Genomic DNA, 23,501 nt, shown 5'->3' on the forward strand with positions numbered 1-23,501 from the left:
TAATTTTGTGGATTAGTGTGCCTTCAAAGATATATTTGAACTGTACTGACCTGAATTGTGTGTTTGGTTTGTATGATTCTATAGAATTGTGTTTGTTTTTTTTAATTGTAAACTGGTTTACAATTACAATGTATACAATTACAATATATACATACACATATATATATAGTAAGCCTATGGGGGTAAAAACATTTTTACCCCCATAGGCTTCATGCCATTTTTCAATGGGAAAACACGACCATAGTTTCTCTTTGAAAACTCAGAAAAAATGTCCCCAGACATGTGCATTTGCTTTTACTACTATAGTGCTGTGCGACGTAAACAGCACTGTACAAAAAAAAGATATGTAGAGCTTACAACCTAATCAAGACAAGCATAGAGGGCAAGAGACTTTGAGAGCTTCATTTATTAGGACAATGGTTAAAAATTAATGAAGCTCTAAGTGCGATAATCAGGGATTAAGATTTAAAAGCAGCTTCAAAAAGGTGGGTTTTTAGAAGGAAGACAAGGTCGGAGTACAAGCCTTTGGTTTCGGCCAGGAACAGGTCGCTGGAGAGACTTTAGCAAGGGCAGTTTCTGTCAAATGCAGATGATAAAGACCAGACTGGAGTGGATCAAGAATAGCTTGAGTCAAAAGGACGTCAAGACAGCGGCAGTGAACAGCACATTCAAGTAGTTTGGAAGGAAGAGGGAGATGAGACAATAGTTGGCAGGGCAGGTAGGGTCCAGCAAGTTTTTTTGTTGTTTTTTTTTTGAGCAGTGGTGTGATCGCAGCACATCTGAAGGCAGCAGGAACAGCAGCAGCGGAGAGTGATTGAGGATGTGACAGATGGAAGGGGCGACTGCAGTGGGAACAGAGCTGAGGAACTGGGTGGGAATGGGGTCAGAGGAACAAGTAGGGTGTTTGAAAAAAAGAGAGAAGATGGGCAGTTTCTTCCACTGTGACTTCAGAAGAGGAGGGGAGAGTGGGGAAGGCCAGAGGAAAGAAGTGGGGGAGAGGGAGGTAGAGGTGATCTGGTTGAAAACTCAAGACTAATTTTCAGACCGATGCAATATCAGCACGTAAAAAAAAAGTGCGTCTAAACTGGGCGCATGTTTTGTTTTTTTTTGAATGCGCGCACATCCACCTGTCCTGGGCGCTAGATGCAATAGGCAAATGAGCTGCCACGCCAAAAGGGACGCGCAGTGGGTAATTTGTGAGTCCCTAGCGCTCTGCATCGGGCGCTCAGGAGAAGTGGCTGTGCGTCTAGAACAGCCTGGCCAGAGCTCCCTCCCCACCACTGGCAGGACAGCCTGCTGACAGAGGATTGGTCCTTTCACAGACATGTGACGGGGAATGGACCAATCGGCAGGAAGCTGAAGGAGTGAATAACTGACACTTGATATTAATGTATTCACTGCCGGCAGGGGCTCCGACTGGGCCAGACCTTGGGGTTGCTGCTTTCTGTGGTTCCTCCTATGAGGAATCACAGAAAAGCAGGATTTTTTTTTTTGTAAGCCTTTGAGTGGGACACAACTCTCCTTTTCTGTGGTTCCTCCTATTTAGTATTGCTAGGATATTAATAGGTGGAATCACAGAAAGCAGGATTTTTTCCGTCAGCCCTTGAGCGCCGTTTGCTTTAAACGCTTGCTCCGGGGCAGGCGTTAAATTTGCAGCATTAAAATGAGCACCGTGGCCACGCTGAAATTTTTTTACATTTGGGGGGTAATAAGTAATAGCCACATCAACATGAATTTACATGCAATGAGCGCTATTGGCTAAGCGCTGGTTTGGACGCACTGATCCCCTTATTGCATGAGGGGTTTTGGGCACGCGTATTATATTGCATCGGCCTGTCTGTGAATCTGGTCATGGAAACAGTTAGCTAGGGTCTGGACAGACATCATGGTGGAGGAAAGGAAACAGTAGTGGACAAGAAACAAAGGTCAACAGCCTGGAGATTCCTGAAGGTGTTGGTGGTGACGGAAAGTTATCAGATGGTCAGAGAGGAAGAATGGAGGCGGGGGAAGTCTAAGAAACAGTGGCTGGAGGAAAGGAAAGGTAATTTTTTGAAAAAGGCAAAACTGCACGTGTTGGGTCCCCTGACCTAACCCCGCTGCCAGGAACAGCTCTGCCCAATATGGGTAGAGGAAAATGCTTGGCAAGTTTCACAAAGCCAATTTATCTGGGTAAAGAGGTTTTGAAAACTGTCCTTTTAAAGTATGAATACAACGCAAGCAACTGAATTCTAAGAAGGTATTTAAAGCAGGTGCCATGACCATAAAACAAGTGTACACCATATATCTATATGAGAGAGAGAGAGAGAGAATGAATATGCATGTACGTAAGGCATAATATATGTGCATGGTGTCCAGCTGGTTTGCAACTAAGTTTCAAGATGGAAAAAAAAGTGTTTTCTAGGCTTTCATAACTAGGAAAGATGAGAAACTTAATAGCAGCTTTAGAGGGGAAGTTAACATAAGACACTTGCGACTGGTGAGTATCTGACTAGAGATACATTCTCTACAGGAAGTGTCAAAGCTGAAAACATTTGCCTCTCTTCCTCTTTCTTGAATTTCCCTCAGCCTTACAGAGGACGAAAGCTTTATAAGACATCTGCATCAAAATGTGTGGGGAGAGTAGTGCTGGTAAAGAGGCAGAAGTCTAACACTTTAAGACAATTATCCGTTCCAAGTTCTCACATAGTCACACACTTCCCTGACAAACCTGTAATCCCCACGATGGAAACCAAGAAATATAAAAGGGTTTCATTTGTTTATGTGCACTGCCACAGTGCTATGCATGCAGCAGGCAGGGAAAAGGAGTTAACCTGTCAGTGGCTGCTAAATCTATCCTAAGCTAACTGAATAAGCTGAAGGAATGCCCTCTCAAACACACCTAAAAGACCCCCAAATCTCTTAGGCCGCCTTCTTCGGATCCTAATAATGCAACAAGAAGTTCCTATGAAGCCCGATCAAACTTAATTCACAGTATTTGAGATCTACCTGACATGACTTTCCACGGAGAAAGTCACTCTCGATTTCTACATTCCCCAAGTAAGTTTTACAAACAACAAACTCATCCCCCTCAGGGTGGAACCTGCCTCCTGGATCCGGTGTTTGGTTCGGAAAATGTGCCTGAGCATGTCCAGCAGTCTTCTCCCACCATAGCGTGCAATCGGACTCCCTCTGTGCTCTCCCCAGCGTGCATGCTAAGGTCAGACTATAGCCCAAACTGCTGTGTCACTCGGATACCCTAGGAGTTTCTTCAGCACAGAGAAAGGAAACCATGCAACTTCCCGAAAAGAACCGCACACAGTGCTCCCTCACAGCACTTACCCCTCCCTCCAAGTCTATGTAACGCGGGGGTAAGAGCGTGCGCAGCCGACGACGCAGGGTAGCGTTAACTTAGCACAATCTCAGCCGTGGGGCTCAGCATTACTTCTGCAACAAGCTTTATAAACCTCGGGGACCCAGAACGAAGATGGTTCGTCTTTATTACATTCACTTTCTAGGAAAGTCATGGCAGGGAAAAATAGCTTAGAAAAATCAAATGGCAGGGAGGAAGTTCTGAAAGTAGAACTCCTGCCCTTTATAATATACAATGTGCTGAGCTGACAGGTGAGCCGGGTAAGGACAAATGTCCTGCTTCAGGAGCTTCAGTATTTACTGTTTGCCTATAAAATTCTCAGGGAAATTCATTAACTTGGAAAAATGTTTCATGGCTTTACAGTCCATTGTATTTAAGGAGGGGATTTAAAAAAAAAAAAATAAGGCAGTTTTCTTAGGGTAACATTTATTGTATTTAGAGTTCATTCAAGAGAGTCCCCAAACTCCTGGATTGCAACTGTATACTCTGGGGGTAATATTCAGTAAGCCAGCGAGTAGGTCCGTCATCCTGCTCAAGACAGCCGGATAACTTGTTCCAGGCTGAATATACTCACCTCAAGTTACCCGGCTACACGTAGCAGATCACTTTAAATGTAACCGGCCACCTTTTCAATATATGACTGGTGTGGCCAGATAACTAGTTACTTAACCAGATATCTTCAAAAGATATCCGGTTACACAGCACTTGTGTGCTATAAAAAATACAAATCACTGGCTTCCCGGACTGTCGGTCAGGACCCCTTCAGCCCTCCCCCTTATTAAAAAAATCTCTCTCTATAGCCCCCTCGCCCTCTCCCACCCCGCCCTCCACAGCGCTCTCACCTATCCAAATAGAGAAATCGCGGCTCGGTTTTGAGACCCGGGAGTCTCCAGCGTTACTCTGGACAGCTCCAACGCCTCACTCTGGCAGAAGCGCTGGAAGCGTAACGCCGCAGACTCCTGGAATCACAGCGTGCCAAAACGCAGCCGCAATTTCTCTACTGCATGAGTGGGAGGGCAGTGGCGAGCAGGCAATATATATAATTTTTTTTTAAAATTTACTGTGGAGGGAGGCAGAGCTTTTGACATTTGTGCTGGAAATTTGGGGGGGCGGGGGATTGGAACGAGGCCAGCGATCTTTTAAAGATATCCGGTTAAGCAGACAGGTCTCCAACCACACAAGGTCTAAAGTTATAGCTGGGATAGCACTGAAATTCAGCTAAGTTAGCCAGATAACTTAACTCCTCCCCAAAATGCCTCATTTTTTACTCAGCTAGATTTTAGTCAGATAAGTGGCTCGGTATCCAGAAACTTGCCATTTTGATGGATTACTTGTGAGTTATCCATCTAAATGGCTTTGAATTTTGACCTCTCTGTGCACGTTTAGTAGTGCTACAGAAACAATAAGCAGAAGTATGTCCAACCCTTGGTTTTACTGGATCAGGATAGTCGACCTTTTCCATGACGTTACAGGCTCTTATAACTGGAACTTGGGTCTCTATGCAATACTAACAACTCACCAGTTTGGAAACTTCCCATCCCAGTCTTCCTGAGTGAGCTGCCAAGGAAGAACCGAACGAGTCATCTCTCAGTAATGCTCTGGCATTTCATTTTAATACATTATTTTCTTTTAAATAGACGTGAATGATGGATTGGCCATCAGTCTGCATGCAGAGCCTGTGCAACACCCACTCCCCTACAATCACAAAACATGAAACGTTGCACATCACAATCCCAGATGGCTTTTGCACTGAAACACAAACCATGGTGGCAGATAAGGACCATAAGGTATATCCAAGTCTGCCCAAAATTAATTCCTTGTGTAATGCCATAGATCTTCACTTCTTTGCAACTAGGGATCCTCTGCGTTTTTCCTGGGCTTTCCCGAACTTTACTACTTTTTCTGTCTTCACCATTCACCTGGAGCCCATTCCATGCAGAAATGTTTTCTGATGTTACTTCTGAGCCTCTCTACTGAAAAAGGTTTGCTCTTTTTCCCCATTTATACCTCAGAATTATCCGAGGGTTTCTACCATACCCCTTGGGAGCTCCTCTCAGCTTTATGTATTTAGGTTCTTAAGTCTCATCTCGTATGACTTCATGCAGGTCTTGCACCATTTCAGCCACCCTTCTATAGGCTGCTTCCACTATATTCTTTGGGTTGGGTATGGCTTCCTAATGCCATGCGATTCTAAGTCCCGTATGAAGTCGCCTAACAGAGACACAATTAACGAGCAAGAAACAAACCACAGCAGAAACAGCACCAGAATCACAACGATAATACCACCAGAAACCAAGTGTTAGCTACTAGTGAGATGTCTAACACAGAGAGGGAAGGCCCCCTGGCAGAGAATTCAGGTCTTAATACCAAATGATAGAAACTGCTGCCAGGAACAAACAAATGCTTACACTGGAACGAGCCCAGAAATTCTGTGAGGATTTTCGGTGCCTAATTAAGTGCTGCAACGTACTCATCTGCTCAATTTCAAATGAAGCTGGGAAAGTTCATGTTTTATACTCACACCGGGCCTCACTGCAGCCGCCACAGATCTAGCACCTGGATGGTTCTCGTTCACATGCATACCCCACAGAGGCCCATGTATAAAACAGGATGTGCGTCGCAGACACTGCCGAGGCCCCTGGACCGGACACCCATTTTTCTGCTCTTACCCTGGGGACAGTTCCTCCCTGTGTGACCTCTGCTGCCATCCCCATTTCACTCCAGCTGAGGAGCAAAGATGAAGGACTCTTTCTCCCGTCCCAGTTACAAATCAGTGACAATCCGGCGTGCAACAGAATTAGGAAACCTAGCTCTTCTCGCTGCCCATCTGCTCCGTCCCTGCTCTTGTCAGGAATTATAAACACAAGCCAGTGGGGCAAGCCATCGCTCTACGTGAGATCCTCATCGAGCAGACTGCTGCTGCCTTTACACGTGACCGGATCTTTGTCTGCTTAGGGAGCCGTGGCAGGTTTGAAAAACATCGGCCTACTCAGGATAAAATACAGGGGAGCCCTGCAAAGAATATTTCTTGATAACATTCCCTTAAACACAGTTTCCTTCTAAAATATATTTATAAAGTAATCAAGTATAAAATGTATATCCTTTCCGAGAATACATGGGTGCGACACTGGCATTGTCTGGTCCCGTTCTCTGCTCCATCCAAACATTGAAGTTCGAGACCCGGTCAGCATGAAACTCAGCAGTTGTAACTGGGACCCCTCACTGGTAAATGACACCAAACCCTACCTCTTCCAGTTTTGCTTTTGATATGAGTTCACAGACAGATGATCTCTCCAGAAGACACTTTCCTGTGCTTCACATAAGAACACCTAGCAACCTCATGACCGTGCGGGAAAGTCACTGGGCCAGAAAACTTCTACTGCCTGCTTTTGGTTACAAGGGAAGAAAAAAAAAACAAAACTCTATAAAAATAAATTTCATATGCAGAAAAAGCACAAAAGGAGTTTGAAGAATATTACAATGTATATTATACACAACTGTATTTTGTGTTAACAATATTAAATCATTCCACAGTACAATCATTAACAAGAATAATTGAGGCTGCAATGTATTACAAAAGGTTGTGACCCCTGGAGACCCCAGTTTGCCACACCTCTCTGCCAATCACTTTTGTGCGGCTCAAACCTAAGATCGCAGCCTTTTTGAGCCAGAAACAAATCGCACCCTTTATCTGCTGTTGTGACTGTGTTATTGTCGCGTTTTAACATAAGATATTATTCCATAGACAGACACTTAACTATGCCCTCCTGGAGCATTGCCTTATTGAAGGGCACACTTTCACCAAGCAACGCTGGCTTTGTTATTTTTGCTTTGGTCTACAAACTACTGAAGTACAAAATCTGGTGGCCACTAACCGATATCAGAAGTCCAAGACAGAGGAGCACTACAGCAGGAAATGTTGAGCGATTCATTCTTAAAACGGCTACCACATTTTATGCTGTGGGGGGGAAAAAGGGGATAATCTGGTCTGTTAGAATTAAATGAATTAGAAACAGAATATGAAGCATGAGGGTTGCTTTTTTTTTAAACAGACAAAACCCCTCACTGAAAGGAATGGTTTGAAAAGCTTAGCCCATGCCTGCGAGGTGGTTGGTTTACAAGCTCGCAGTGCAAACTTGCTCCATAACCTTCGCCCGGGTCTACAGGAAACGCTTCGTGAACGTTCATCTCCTCACTGGGTCTATTCTCGTTCGCTCCTCAGCCTCTTTACCAAAAGTGCTGTGATGCCAACCTGTGCTTTGTAGACAGCTAACCAGTAGGAATTAGGCTGAAACCATTGTGTTTCCACTGCAATTTGTTTTGGCACCTTTCACTTAACACTAAATTCATTAACAATAATTAAAAAAAAAAAAAAAGCAATGAGGAGCCATATGACGGTGTTTACCAACACTTTGAAAGATCACATATGCTCCCCGTTACACACAGTGCGCCTTAGTGCTTTCAAGCGCTCCGCACAATCACGTAGGCTCCCAGCTATCCAGGCACACAGGAATCGTAGCCGAGCACTAGCAGATGTGTGGGGAATAAGCAGAGTATCATGTAACACCAGCGGCCTATCAAAAAAACGCACCCTCCGACGGCAGCCCGTTAACTCCAGACTTGTTGCTGTATAAATAAATCTGGATGGTGCAGAAGTACAAATCTTGAAGGATGGCTCTACTGTCGGGAAGAACTTGCAGCTTAAGTTTTGGTGCCATCTGCCAGGGTTTTTTTTTTTTGTTTTTCGAAACAAGACCACCCTGTGAGCAGCCCCTCTACACAGAGCTAGATAAGCCAGCCCCTACCACCTCTGCCATCCTTGACCCGTGCAATCTGAAGTAGTGTGGAGGCTCGGTGAGAAACAACAACAAAAAAAGCCTACATATTATCCTTACTTCTTCCCTGTAAATATCAGAAACCAACAGGGAGAAGAGAGTAGGAAGTAAGGGAAATAGTTAGTAGGGAATTAAGATTTAACTCGGGGGGGGGGGGGGGGTTCTGTCTTGTTACCTCTGTTGCTGGTCAGGTTTTCAGGATACGCAGAATGACCACAAAGGAGATAAATCTGCACATTTGGGGCCTCTGGCCTTATGCAAATTTATCTCATGCATATTCATGCGACTGGCATCTTTCGGAACTCTTGAGCTAAGTGCAGAGGGGCAGACTGAAACCAGATGTGTAACGAAAATACCTTTACCAAAATATTTGGTACCCAAGTTCAAACATTTGGACAGGAGTCTACATACAAAATGAACTTATCTTGAATACCAGTTGAAAGGTGGTCCATTGCCAAATTCATAAAACATTTTCATCGTAAACAGTACAGGAGAGGAGAGACACCAACCTCGAGTCTCTGAGCCTGCGTAAAAGTACTTGGTCGGAAACCTCAGCCAAAACACAAGACAGAAGGAGTTTCCATACTGCAGCCAGCATGCACTGGATACTTGCCCCCATTTGCTGGACGAGGACCCTCACCGGTGAAGCCAGAAGACGACAATGTCTCTTCATGGGCAATATTTAAGAACCACAGCCAGAGAATTTCGATAGATGGCTAGGAGGGAATTCCCCAAGATTAACCCCGGATACCAGGTCAGTAAGACCAGTACAATGCAGCAAAAATCGCCTCTCTCCCTACGGGAGTTCATCTGCGTAAGACGTGATGCACACAGGCCACCGTCCACCACGTCAGCCTTGAGCGAGGGAATGGGTAATAGGGCTGATAAAGACTGTGTCCCCTTGCTCCTATCTCAAATGCCACCAGGTCTCGTGTCCCAAAAAAAAAAAAAGAGCTTTATGGAGTATTTTTCATTCTGTCTCCTTACTGAAATGTTAAATGTCTCCCAGTGCAATAATTCCTCATGACCTCTGCGCGGATGGCAATGATGTGCATGAGGCCTCCCCCCTCAGAAGCGTAACTTACCTTTTATTATACTGAGCCGAGGAAAGAAACACGCACGACGCAGTAAGAAGTGTCAGCAAGTCTATCCCTTTCTGCCAGAGGCAGGGTAACACGCCCATAACAGCTGAGTTTTAGGACTCGCTGTTTACAAATCCAGAATGCGAGTGAGATTAAGTGATACCAAGATCAGACATGGCCTTCCTTTCCTCTTGGCTAAGTACAGAGCATTACTGCACATCAGCCTAATGCTGGCTCCTTCACCAGTTACCCGTGAACTACTTCTGCTACAGGGAAGTCACTCTATCAGATGGCACTGAAGCACAAAATGATCATCCAGAAAGGAAGTGCATTATCCAAATCTGTGCTCGCCATGCTATGAATATCAACTAACATCCTCAAAGCATCAGGGAAAAATTACATTTCTTTTGAATGCATTTTTAAAGTGCCTTGAGAACTGGTGTGGCACTCTGATATGCTAAAATTAGCGCCATGTGAGTTAATAAATAATGATACAAAAACATTCGACAAATGGAAAAACCAGACCTGACTACAATGCAACAGAAAAATGTACTGGAAAGTTTTCAGGCTGAATACTATTATAATCCCATTTTAGCTTTTTCTAGTTGTTACAAATAGTATTGTCGATCCACCAGATGGCACTCCAAAAGCATAACATAAGAACATAAGATTTGCCAAACTGGATCAGACTAAAGGTCCGTCAAGCCCATATCCAGTTTCTAGCAGTGGCCAATCTAGATCAGAAGTATATGGCAGGATCTCAAAGAGATATATTCCATGCTGCTTATCCCAGGGACAAGCAGTGGATTTTCCCAAGAACTTGTTCAAACCTTTTTAACCCAGCTACACTAACAGCATTCACCACATTCTCTAGCAACAAATTCCAGAGCTTAATTATGACTTGAGTAAAAAATATTTTCTTCTCTTAAATATACTACCTAGTGGCTTCATTGTGTGTCCCCTCTGTCTTTTTGAAAGAGTTTCAAAGAGAGTCAATTCGTGTTTACCCATTCCTCTCTACTCATTTTATAAACCTCTATCATATCTCCCCCTCGGCCATCTCTTCTCCAAGCTCCAGGCTGAAGAGTCCTAACCTCTTTAGCCTTTCCTCATAGGGGAATCGTTCCATCCCCTTTATCATTTTGGTTGCCCTTCTCTGTACCTTTTCTAATTCTGCTATATCTTTCTTCAGCTGTAGTGATCAGAACTGAACACAATACTCAAGATTAGGTCATACCATGGAGCGAGAGAGAGGCATTATGATATCTGTTTTATTCTCTGTTCCTTTCCTAATAATCTCTAGTCCATTACCTGCTATTAATCAAGTTGACTTAGAAAATAGCCACTGCTATTACTGGCATCAGTAGCATGAGCTATACTTAGTTTTTGGGTACTTGCCAGATACTTGTAGCCTGGATTGGCCACTGTTGGAGACAGGATGCTGGGCTTGATGGACCCTTGGTTTGACCCAGTATGGCAATTTCTTATGTTCTTAGCAGTCTATCTGCTTTCATGGCTGCTGCTGCACACTGAGCAGAAGATTTCAACATAACATATCAAAACTGAAACAGGGTGATCTGTCAGCTCTGATTTATCAAGCATTCCTCCATTCTTGTGCGAAAGGGAAAAAAAAGTCTACTGATAATTTATTCCCGCCATATGATAAATACTAGTGTTACCCTTTGATAATTGAGCCAAAATGTAAAGCTCCAGTTTAAGCTTTACTGTCTAGAATCAGGCAATCTTCTCAGACTCTGGACACATGCTCAAGTGCGATGTGGAATTTCATTTTATTTCATCTCAACAGCTTAGCTGTCACCCAACTATTTTGCCTGTGGGAACATTTTAGAACAAACGATTGCATAAGGCTTTGCAAGCAAGCACATAGGTGTGTGTGCTGTGTTAAAAAAAAAAATAGATCAGCGCGCACACTTCACAAACACAGAGCCGGCACACTTAGAACTTTACAAGCTCTCACACACTTAGGTGGTGGGCAGTCTCTACTACAGGGCTGGCCAACCTTTCACGCAGCAAGAGCCTTGCAATCAGAATGCACGGTACCAAAAAGCCTAACGTTTTTGGACGGAGTCCTAATGAGGACCTCATCTCCACCAGTCTCGCGCCCTTTCCCATCCTGTTCCCACCAGAATCTCTCCCAATTCCCCCATTGTGCTCCTACCACCAGGCTCTCTCTCTCAACCCCTGCACTCTACCCACCCAGCCTCTCACTTTCCTTCCACTCTGTCCTCACCAGGCTCTCTCTGCAACCCCAGCATAGCATCCCCTAAGCACCACAACAGGGGCTAAATGGCCCCAGCGTAACATTTCTACCCCACCTTGTGTGTTATTCTGGTCCCTTTCATATCTCTATATCCCCCGTCACCCGCCTTTTCCTCTACCCAATGCCCTGCACTCGGTCTGTGCGCCCCTCTCTCTCTCCTTTCCCCACCCCCTCTCTCTATTCCCTGCTCCTACTCCTCCCCTCCCTCCCGTTCCCTGTCTCACTCTCCTGTACCCTCAACCGTTACCTTTTCCAATCTCCTTCCATCACCTCTGTCTGTGGGGCCGATGCAATAAAATGCACCCAGCCTAGCGCATGGGTTTACCAGCGATGGACACACTAGACTAGCGCCGGATGCAGTAAGATGATCGGCACATCCAAAACGCGCCCCTAGCAAACTCAAACCCGACAGCACCCGTCAGATGTTAAATGCACATAGATGAGGGCATTAGCTATTACTCCCAATGCAGTAAAGCGCTGGGCACCCAATGCACAATTTTTAACGCGACAAATTTTACTCTGGCCTTAGAGGTGCAGTAAAATCAGCTTGCAGTCAAGGGCTGATTAAAAACATTAAAGAATAGGCTCTCTGTGTTGCGATAAGTGTGTCCTCCTCAAATATCATTGAGACACTTTAATTCACTATTTTAAGTGGAGAAAAACAATTGTATATTTTGACTTGATTAAAAGCAACCCACTTTTATGACCACACAATTTGGACGTCCATAGCAAAGGGCACCTAATATTTTGCTGCGGTTGCTGAAGTGAATTATAGCAAAAAAAAATAAAAAAAAAAAATAAGGGGGATAAGACTGGATGCTCGTACTGGGCGCCCATTGCAATTGTGCACCCAATGCAATGCACTATTGAGCGCTATGGATGCTCACAGTTCTCCCCTTAACACTGCCTCGGGCGCCCGGGGGATGTGGCTGCACGTGTTAGGAAAATGAGCGCCTGTTTTCAGCGCGTCTTATGCATCGGCCCCGTGTCTCTCTCTCATTCCTCCACCCCCATCATAGCTCTGGCTCTCAATTCTCTCCCGCTTCCCTCCCCCAATCATTGCTGCTGGCTCTCTTACCCTCCTCCCTCTTCCCTTTCTGTCACCTATCCCTGCCACCCCCCCCTCCCTCTGCTCCTTCACTGTCCCTCCCCCTTTCACACACTCCCCCAGCACCATTCTGCCACCCCCCCCATCACCACCTCTGGTTTACTTTCACATCCACCCTCCCACAACCCCTTCTGAAGCTTTTCCCCCCCCTCAATTCTTTCAAATCGCTTCTTTCCCCCCCATTCCCAGCTCTCTCGTGTCCCCTCAACTCCCACCCCCGCCCCATGCTATTTCACATGCAGCCCCCTTTCCCACACGGCCTTCATGTAACCCCGTGTCCTGCTCCGCTCTTCTCCCCTCTAGCCCTGCTCCTCTCACACCCCCTCCCAGGGTCAGGGGTAGGTAACACTCGTACACACACAAAACAGTGATGCCTCAAGCAATCCGACCAGCAGCATAATATGCAGTTAGGAGCTGGAAGACTCTGCCGTGGTGCTCAGCTGCCACAGGTTGCTCACGCCTGCTCTGGTTTGGTACGGTGAAGCAGTCATTTTTACTTTCATTGGCTGGGTCACATGCAAGCGACAAAGACCTGTTGCTAATTCCAGCACTACCCATCAAAATATAACTACAGCGATGCAAATATACAAGGCCATGAACATTTTGGAGCAAGCGCCACCCTTCAGCATGTAAAAAAAAATTCCCATTGGCACTGACAATGAAATGGAAGTTTATATCAATATTCAGAAATATGCGCAATTCCCTTCACATATCCTTAAGTACTTCCCGGGAGAACCAAAATTATGTAGCTCTAAATCTTTCAGAATTGTATCCTGCTATCAGTGTGTACAAATACAAACTTTTGTTTTTTAGCTGTCACTTCTAATTTTTGGAAATGTTTAAGAGTCTGCAATTTGAGACTAAGCACAATTAGAAAAAGCTATTAGTGAGCCAAAATCTTTAGGTTCTTTTCCCCAACAGCATCCCGTGTTCAACAACACTGATGCAACCTGCTGAGAGAGCGCCCACTAAAGAGTTTTGTTCTTACTGTGCAGAGTGGTGCAAGTGAAAGAAAGATGTATCAGTGGCAAATATTCAATGCTGCATGAAAAAAAACAAAATCCTGTCTTTTTTGAAAAATGAACCATTACATCTTCTGTAAATAGATTTCTGGTTCCAGCTAGTAGGCTGCTGTAGATGGTAAGTGGGAACTGACTAGGGGTTTCCTGTGGCCATAAGAAATCGTGAGCTGTGGACCTTGTCCGGTGCAGAGTTAATGGCGCATGCAGGCTTGACTTGCGTATTACCCAAGGACTTTGCTCTTCCCAGGGCAAATAAAAACCAGGAGGGAGCTGTTTTTCAAAATGTCTTAGCTCTTCCCATTTTTTTTTCCAATTGCACATCCAATCCCTGTAAAAATGTGAGTGTGAAACAACTTGTTTTTCCTCTTGCTATGAAGGAGATTGCAATGTTGTGTGCCTGAAGATCAGAGAAGAGATTTATTTGCATTGGCAGATGCTGTTTGCTTCAGAGCAGGTATTTATGACAAAGTACACTTGTAGTACCAAGAGTACATTTATTTGACTTTCACACGATGCAATGTTAAATTACAAAAAATATAGTTTCCAGGTGCTAATGCACCTTCCTACACACAAGCTTTACTAGTGTCATAAGATGAGAGCAGAAGATTAATGCACTTGTAAGAGTGGGATGCAGTTTATGTATCAAAAGAAAAGAAAGTAACTCTATGCTCTTTGGAAAGAGCTGGGCAGGACCTGCAGCCCTTTTTGTGGCAATGGGGACAGAGGGAGAACATTAAAACTCTGAAGTCTCTCTTATGGGCAGTGCTGCGTACATTTTAGTCGTGCTATAGAAATTTAGGAGGAGTAGACCTGGGCAATGTTCTAGCAGGAGAACCAGCAGATGTCGTGCAGGATGAAACACAAGCACAAAAGACAAATAGACATTTTAAGAACATCCCAAACATGGGTGTACTGAATCAGCAAAAATCCCCCCAAAAAACCCAGAAGCAAGGGGGCCATTGTATCAGCGAGAGTTGAGCTTCACGAGGGCAGCTAGATCAGTGATTTTGTGCGCAAAACCATCTTTGCAAAGAGTAAAGTTTCATGCGTAGGTCTGCATGTTCAAATTTTTATTCAATTTCATAGTTAAACACTGCTGTGATGCCAAATCATGCAAAGCAATTTAACCATGAGTGAGTGAAATTGGCTCTGCAGGCTGGATTTTACAAAAGAAATAAACTCCACCTCGTCGTCCAGTTATTTCACAAAAGAAAGAAGATTGTGGGCTATCTGAAGTATCTCAAATAAAGCTTATTTTATCTTAAACTGCTGTTTTACATTTGGACACCTTGGTAAGGTGTAGTTATGCCTTTTGCAAAATCCTTTGAAGTAAAATAGTGGGTTTTCTACCAGCCTCATTTGCACGTGTAGAAAAACTGCACGCAACATTCCCAGGACAGGGATGTGGTGTACCAAGTAATACAGAAGAAAATGTAATCCATAAGCTCCAGAACCATTATTCATCAGTGCGTTCCTGGGCAATATATATATATATATAGCTGTCAACAATTTATGGATGAGCTTTTTAAATCTTCCTTCTGTCAGCATTATGGACAAAAAGAAGAAAAAAAAAATCATCGCAGAGCGTTTAGAGAACCGGAGACTGCTCAAAGTGTCTGTTTCAAGTCTGAAGCAAGGTGAATGGGGGGTCTCTCAACTGTGTATTCATTGTTTCCTCTGAAGCTTAATTACTGCTAAGAGCAGGGCTTTTTTCCAGAGGGTATTTGCCAGTACGGAGTATCGGCACATTTTTCCTCCACATGCTTGATTTGCCCCTTGGTCCCTCAAAAAAAAAAAAATGCAACCTGAATGCAGGCACCTCCCCCCCCCCCCAAGGAGCTTTTGATCCAGTGATGCCAGCTGAAGTGAAGTCATTCCAGCCTAGGAACATGGAGCCAATTACATGGCGCTAAGCTGCATCACGCTTACAAGAAGGACCAGGAAAATATTTTGTGCTCTCCCTGGTTAACAATTGCTATTCCTCTTCTGACACGCTCTTCTGCATTCCTGCACAGACTGTTACACGTTGATCAGACTTGAAGCAAGCTTGATACAGTGGCATTGCCCGTACTTCAGAATAAGCTTCTTCGGGGAACTTAAATCACACTTAGGAATTAAAAGTGGCAGGGGAAATCCTGGCACTTGAAGATCCAGATTTCCTCTGCATGCATTAGAAACATCTAAGGGAAGACCAATGAGATGAGGAGTCTTTCACTGAAAAATACAGAAAAGGAATGTAAACGAGGGTGAGGTCAATGCAGAGAGAAAGAGAGAAACGTAAAAGTACAGACGAAGGTGCTGGGAGAACTCCAAGAACATTCAAAGACTGAGGGTCATGAGGGCTCCCCTGGCAAACTAATGACGCCATATTTTGGAAGCATATTTCAAGCTGCAACTATTTTTCCATCCTCAACACAGATATCAGCCGACCATCGATGCATGAAAGGGAATGTTCTGGAGTGGGAAGAGGTTAAGTAGACAGACAACCATTTCTGTGGCGGCAAGGAGGAGAGGTGGTTATGCACTGTTAAAGTGTAAGAATGGGGACATCCTGTCTGTCTAACACCCACAGTGACTGGAGTGGGTGAGGGAAAGGGGATGCCACTGAGGCACGACTCATCAGGACGGATGGCAGAATTCAAGGAGGAGACTTTAGTAAGGAAAGGATAATGAGGTATTTTATGAATCTGATCCATTTTTCCCCCCCAAACTGGGTGACCACAGAATTAGATCAAGGCCATGCGCTGGATGTTATTTTCTTGGATTTCAGCAAAGTTTTGGATACCGTTCCCCATAGGAGGCTCAAACAGACTGAGCAGGTTGGGGGTGGGTCCCCAAAGCAACGGACTGGATTAGCAACGGGTTGAGCGATGGGTAACAGAGGGTAGTGGTAACAGGAATTCACTTGGCGGTGAGAAATAATGGACTGCGTCACGGTTCAGTATCTTTGAGAGAGGGGAGGCCTACACTGATGGATTCTGGATAGATATGACAGGAGGGTTGAGAAACTGGAGTGGATGGGCAAACTGGATGGGTCATTTTGGTCTTTACCTGCTGTCATTTACTCTGTTACTACTTACTGTGCAAAATAAACAATCATAACAAATCAAATGACTCAGCACAAAGAGAACATGGCGGCAGATAAAGATAAGGCCCTTGTAAGTCTGCCCTCTTTACTTTCTGTTGCAGTGACAGACCCGCGGCTGATCTTTCTTTGCTTCACTCTTTTGCCATTACAGATCCTTTCTATTTAGTTCTGTGTACTCCTCAATTCTGTTACTGGTCTGCTCTCCACCACTCCCACTGGGAGGCTGAGCCATGCACACCCAACCCTACCACAAAAATCTATACACGTAACATGCGTAGGCTCAGAGTGGCGGGTCTGTTGGGGCCTGCAGTGTGCAAACGTGTGCCCATTTGAGTCCGACAGAGGTAGGGGCTGCAAGGAACACCACACTCCACGTAGGCAGGCGGGATGTCCAGCACAGTTGATGAAATTTTCATTGGGGAACAATTAATAATGCCCACAATGAGCCCATCGTAACCTAAGTCAGAAATGCCATGATGGGTCAGACCAAGGGTCCATTGAGCCCAGCATCCTGTTAACAATAGCCAGTCTGGGTTGCCTGCAAGAACCTGGCAAATTCCAACCCAAAAGTCTGTTTCATGTAGCTCTCTGTAAAAAGAGAAAAAACAGAGACTACCTGGCTATTCATTATTTACTGCTCTGTCCTCCAGAGCCTTCTCTAAACTCAGGTTATACCCTTAACTAAATTTTCTGGTTCCACAGATTAAGTGCTGACTGGAAAAAATACTTTCTTAAATCTGTTTTAGGTCTGCTAATGGTTAATTTCAGGGAGTAAACCCTAGACCTAGTAGTAGAGTAGAATAAGTGCTCCCTACCACATCCTCGCTGTTGTCTCTTCTCCAACCGTAACTTACTGAAGATCTTCTGAGGGACAGTCGTGTTAATCTGATGTAGTCTATAAGGTGCCACCTTCCTCTTGTCATGCTAACTTTCTTCATAAGGGAGCCCATCCATCTCCCAAATCATTTTTGCTGCTCTCCTCTGTAGTTTTTCTGGTTATGCTGTATTTCTTTTTACGAGGCGTGAAGACCAGAATGGCACGCAGTACTCAAGGAGTGTGGCCGCTGCATGAATCGAGACAGGAATTACTATATTCCCAGTTTTTGTTTTCTATACTTTTTCTGAATAATTCCTAACATTCTACTTGCTGTTTTGGCTGCCACTGCACACGGAGCTGAGAATTTCAATGTACTGCCCACAATCACCCCGGGATGGTAAATGTGTACCTATAGTTGGGCTTATCTTTTCCTATGTCCAATTTGCACTTGTCCACATTAAAATTTGTCAACCAACTAGAAATTTAAGATCTTCTCAGTGAAGTTTGCTGACCTTCTCTGGTCGAGACTAGACACTGCATTTTCGACTGCAGTTCCCCAATTATGGAACACTCTCCCTGTAGTCCTATAGCAGGCTGAATGCACAAAGACCTTTAGATCTTTGTTAAAGGAATTTCTCTTAAAACAGGCCTTTGATTGAACTTGCACAATATAAGGCTGAAGTGACCTCTTGTCCTTGTACTGTGGGACAATGATGCAGTTGCAGATATTCCATTCTTTTGATTTGCTTTTGTGTGTGTGTGTTGGGGGCGGGGGGGGGGGGGTTTGTACTTTTTATTATGAACGTACCATCTGTACATTGTTTAGAGCCTTTGGCTGAAGCGTTTAACAAATTTACAAACACGCCCAGTTCCCCAGTCTCACAATGTCTTCCTACAGCGCCTTACAATCAGATCACATTTTAACTATTTTGCATAAGTTTGTCTCATCTGCAAATTTGATCACGTCACTCACTACTTCTTTAGAGATCATTAATGAATGTGTTAAACAATACTGGTTCCAGTACAGATCCCTGGTGCACTCCGCAACTCCGTTCTCTGTTTCCTATCCACAATAGAAAACTGCCTCCTATCCCAGGAGTCTGATTTCCTGAGGAGTCTCTCATGCATGACTCTCAAACACCTTCCGAAAATTCGAGTACACTATATTGACCAGCTCAATTATCCACCATCAATCAAGAATCCACCTACCATAAACTTATACTCATCTTTACCTGCTGAGGACTATCGTCTTTACCTGCTGAGTATTATCATATCATTACCTTGCACTACTGTGTCTTATTTATTTATTCTCTTGGTTACTCACTACCGTTTCATTTTATTATCATATCTTTCCAGGCACTACTGTGTCTTATTTATTCCCTTGATCACTTATTTTACCGTCTCTTATTTATGTACCATCACATGTATCCACATAGGCTTATTTATTTACTCTACTATACTATTTCATTAATTGGAAGAAATGTATATATTGCATTGTTCAATTTTCCCCCTATTCCAGCTCCAAGTTAATTTTCCCTGTTTTATTGTAACTTTCTCACACACGGTATTGATACACTGTATTTAAAGTTTCACAGTTTATTGGGAATATATGTTACGCTATGCTTTACACACATTGTTAATTGTAAACCGGGTTGATGTGATATCTGTCATGAAACTCGGTATAACAAAAATAATAATAAATAAATAAATAAATAAATGTTTATTTACACATTGAAAAGATTCTCTTGGATGGATTTAGCAAAGGAAACTCACGCCTTACCAGCGTTAGGAGTTTTCCCATTAAGCCATGCCTGTCCAAATACCCTGCAATTCTGTTCTTAACTATAGTTTCTACCAGCATTCACAGCAGGCTTACTGATCTGTGGTTTCTTGGATCATCCCTGGAGCCCTTTAAAAAAAAAAAAACAGCCCAGCATTATACTGGCTACCCTCCAGTCCTCAGGTACAGCGGCAGATTTTAATAATCTGTAACAAACAGGTGTAGACCTGCAATTTCATATTTGTTTAAAATTTCCTTTCCACTAAAAGCATTTGCTACGTGTACCTGATTTACACTTCTGAGGTTTCAATGTCTTGATCCTATCTCCCTGTTCTCTCCTACCCTCCAGGGTAGACATTTAGGGGTCGATTTTAAAATTCGCACACGCATGTGCAGGCTGTGCACGCGGGGGGGGGGGGGGGGTGCGCGAATTTTTGCTAACTACATGTGGCGACGCAATTGAGCCTCCCCCAGTTCCCTATCCCCCTTACATAAACTCCCTCCCTCTTCTCCCACCACCTAAACCCTTCCTATCAACTTAAGGGGTTTTTTGTTTTATTATTTACTGCTCCCCTGGAGCAGAAGTAGTTTGCGTGCACCAGCGCTTGCTTCCCTGGGACAGTGGCTAATGGCCTCCGTCCTGCCCAGACCACGCCCTCCAACCCGCCCCCCTTGTGCACGTATCAGATCTTATGCACATGGCTGGGCTCATGATGATGTACGCAGTGCCCGGCCACACGCGCAAGTCCCAATTTTTACGCGCACGGCCATTTTAAAATTCAGCCTTTAGACTCACAAGTCTCATCTCATACAGCTTTTAGTGCAGGCCTTGCCCCATTTTGGTAGCTTTCATTCGGTCTTTATATCCAGGGGTAGGCAAAACTGGCCCTGGAGTCCCACAAACAGATCTGGTTTTCTGGACATCTGCACTGAATATGCATGAGATATCCGCATACAATGGAAACCGTGCGTACAAATGCACCTCATGCATATTCATTGTTTAACGTCTTTGTGCCTCCCCCTGGTCTATTGTCCAGAACTGGACAATATTCCAGGTGAGGTCTGACCAATAGCCCACTCAGCATCATTACATCCTCCTTTTTACCAACTCTGCCTCTCTTGCTCTACACCCTAGTACTCCTCTGGTTATGGCCATCGTCTCGACATCCTGTTTTACCACCTTGCACTCCTCTGGTTATGGCCATCGTCTCGTCATCCTGTTTTACCACCTTGCATCATCCTAGATGACCAACTTGAGATTTCCCCCTGTTTAGTGTTCCTCCCCCCTCCCCCATTGCATATTGCTTCATTTGATTTCTGCACCCCAAAATGCATGACAAACTGTTTTTGCATTGACTATAGGCTCTTGGCATTCCGAATTTTCTTAGATCAATTCTCATTCTGTCTACTCCTTCAGGGATGTCCTCTCTACTGCAGATCTTAGTATCATCCGCTAACTATTCTGCAATAATCACTCACAAAAAACATCGAAAAGAGCCAGGCCCCACATTGCTGGCATCATTTGCCTCTAGTTATGAATGTGGCTTGATTTTACGCTTGTATTTTCATGCAAGACATTTCCTTTAAGGGCTGTGAGATTCAAGTTTTTCCCAATTTTTGTAGGGCTATTCAAGTGCTTAAAAGGCAATTTCTAGGTATGCGTCAGGACGCAGTGGCCTGGGGGCTTGTTTCTTTTTACGGTTCCATGTAAATGGAATTGGTTTTTTCATCACTGACCCTTCACATCCTCGTACATTTATCAATGCTTGAGCCTCCAACAGCGGATGAGAGATGATCGCAGGGAGTTAGACTTTTGGCCAGCTCTGTATTATATAGAGAAAATATGTAGTCTTCTTTGACAGTTCTCCTATTTTCTTTTTTCATAGTGTTTGTAATCTCTCTCCCAGTTTATTGTGCTTCTCTTTTTAGCTTTTGACTGATTTTGTTTCCTGCTTAACATTTCATGTCCTTCTCTCTGTCAAATGCTATTTCTACTGCAAGTTTATTCTTGTAACTTATTTTGTAATATTAATAGTTAAAAAAAAAAAAAGAAAAAAAGCCAGGCCCAGGATAGATCCAGAGATACTCAACTAAACACTTGTTTTTCCTCTTCCCTAATCCAGTCAGCTTCTTTGGGACCCACCCATAGATTGCTCAATTAATGTAGGAGTCTACTGCCAAAGTAGAAACATAAAAGAAACCCATGCTGTTTTACCTCAAGCCTGAAACAGACTATGCTTAGTACAATATTTCATAAGTTAAAAGTGAAGATTCTGACAGCTTTCTTGAAAAAAGACATTTCTAAACTAAAAATTTACAGATTTCTATTAACACATACAGAAACATCACACACACACCAGGACAGCTCAAATGACCTGATGTAAAACTCATTTTATAGAAGCAATTTCCAGAGACAAATAATCAAGAAAATCTACTATAGGTGTTCAGTAATTGACTATGGAACCTCCACAGATACACTAGATTTCATGAACACACAATATTTTCATTCTTTCAATGCAAAAGAGCAATTTTTGCAAAAGCATGTAATGAGATACTAAGCTCAATACCCCCATACAATTTGCACCATCTGATTTACTTAAATCCCCACATAAAAAATGAACGGCGATGCTCGAGACTGATAAAATGAAACACTGGAAAAAAAATCACAAGTATCTGCTTTCAACCATAATATACCAACAGATCCATGGATGAAAGATTGCATTGGCCTGCTTTGATGAGACGGAGCCTGTTGCATTTCAGTGGTTTCAAATGTTCCCTTCTTGGATGCCTCAGCATGAATATATGCAAATCTCAAATCACTGCACTGTAGCACACTATGTTCCCAAAGTTTTCAAATTTTGATCAAAAATGGAAAAAATGTAAAATTATAAATAAAAAAAAAAAACACCACGAGGTTAATATAAATGGAAGGCCAGTACAATAGAATGAAATAAGTAACACTGGTTAAACAAGATTTATTTTCTAGAGATCGTCAAACATCCATTTTTCCAATCCCAACAGTGTCCTTTTTAATACATGATTTAATTTACATTTATTAACCACTTCTATAATCCACTCAGAGCGATTATAAACATTAACAAAAATGCATTCACATAAGATAAAACCAGGATACACATCATTCCTGGTCCCTCATACACAATAAACCCAACTGCTTTCCTCAAAAACCCTCATCTAACTCCAAATTCTGAGCAGCTTATTAGCTCAACTGCTATCCGCCTCTTCCAGCATCCACCCATCACACCAGTTTCTTTTTACCTCTCCTAACAATGGATACAAGGCATCTTTTTGCATGATAAATCCTATGTTTAATGTTCACGAACCTACCCCTCCTGCACAATACCATAAACTAAGGCCGCAGAAACCACAAAAATTAAATAGATACCAGCAATAAAATTATTAATTAACCCTTACACAATTCAGCCTTTAAAATACTGACATGGTCCTTAGATTCCACTATCAAAAGGAAAAAAAAAAAAAGGCTACAATATAAAAGTTAAATATAATAAAATTTCAAAAAAAACTGAACTTAGTATCAGAAGGAATGCACAATTATTTTAATCTACTGCCTCCGGCCTCGCAATGGAGCTCAAGCAGTCTCAGCGTCCACGCCAAGATGAGATTTGTTCAAACAGTACTGGAGAATATGTAACCTTGAAATAGGGATGGGAGTTCATCAAAACATTGGCCGGTGTCGAGGGTGCATGAGTAACTTATTTATAAGCATTATGTGATTGAGTCGTTTGCACAAGTAACATTACTCTTTTTGGGTACAAGTGGTTTTAGACGGGGTTTTTTTTTTTCGGATAAAGTTAAAAGAAAAAGCCTATGAGTTAAATCAGACTGAACTAGTAAACGATGGAGTAAGCACTGGTCTCAGACTGCTTGAGGCCCACTGCAAAGCAGGAGGCAGCAGATTCAAATCATTGCGCATTCCTTCTGAGACTAAGTTCAGTTTTTGTGAAATTTTAAAGTTTTGGTATATTGTTTAACTTTTTATATTGTAGCCTCTTTTTTGTCTTTTGACAGTGAATTTAAGGAAGTTGCGCTTATTTTTGTTCAATTTATCTCCTTAGAATAAATCAGCATAAAACATAGACGACTGCATGGTGTCTAATTTC

General features: G+C 43.3%; 1 protein-coding gene across 6 annotated transcripts in view; it reads right to left on the reverse strand.

The window, feature by feature from the left end:
• Positions 1–23,501, reverse strand: part of RPS6KA1 (ribosomal protein S6 kinase A1) — a 115,080-nt gene that overhangs the window by 47,600 nt on the left and 43,979 nt on the right. Inside the window, exon 1 of one of the 6 annotated variants that reach the window (XM_029571933.1) lies at positions 3,084–3,202. The exons of the other annotated variants lie outside the window; for them this stretch is intronic. Within the exon in view, the coding sequence (XP_029427793.1) occupies positions 3,084–3,125 (42 nt within the window). The 5' untranslated portion in view covers positions 3,126–3,202. Of the gene's footprint in view, positions 1–3,083; positions 3,203–23,501 lie in introns of those variants that run through there. 6 annotated transcript variants of the gene reach the window in all.

Source organism: Rhinatrema bivittatum, chromosome 11 (assembly GCF_901001135.1).
Source record: "Rhinatrema bivittatum chromosome 11, aRhiBiv1.1, whole genome shotgun sequence".
Classification (NCBI taxonomy): Eukaryota; Metazoa; Chordata; class Amphibia; order Gymnophiona; family Rhinatrematidae; genus Rhinatrema; species Rhinatrema bivittatum.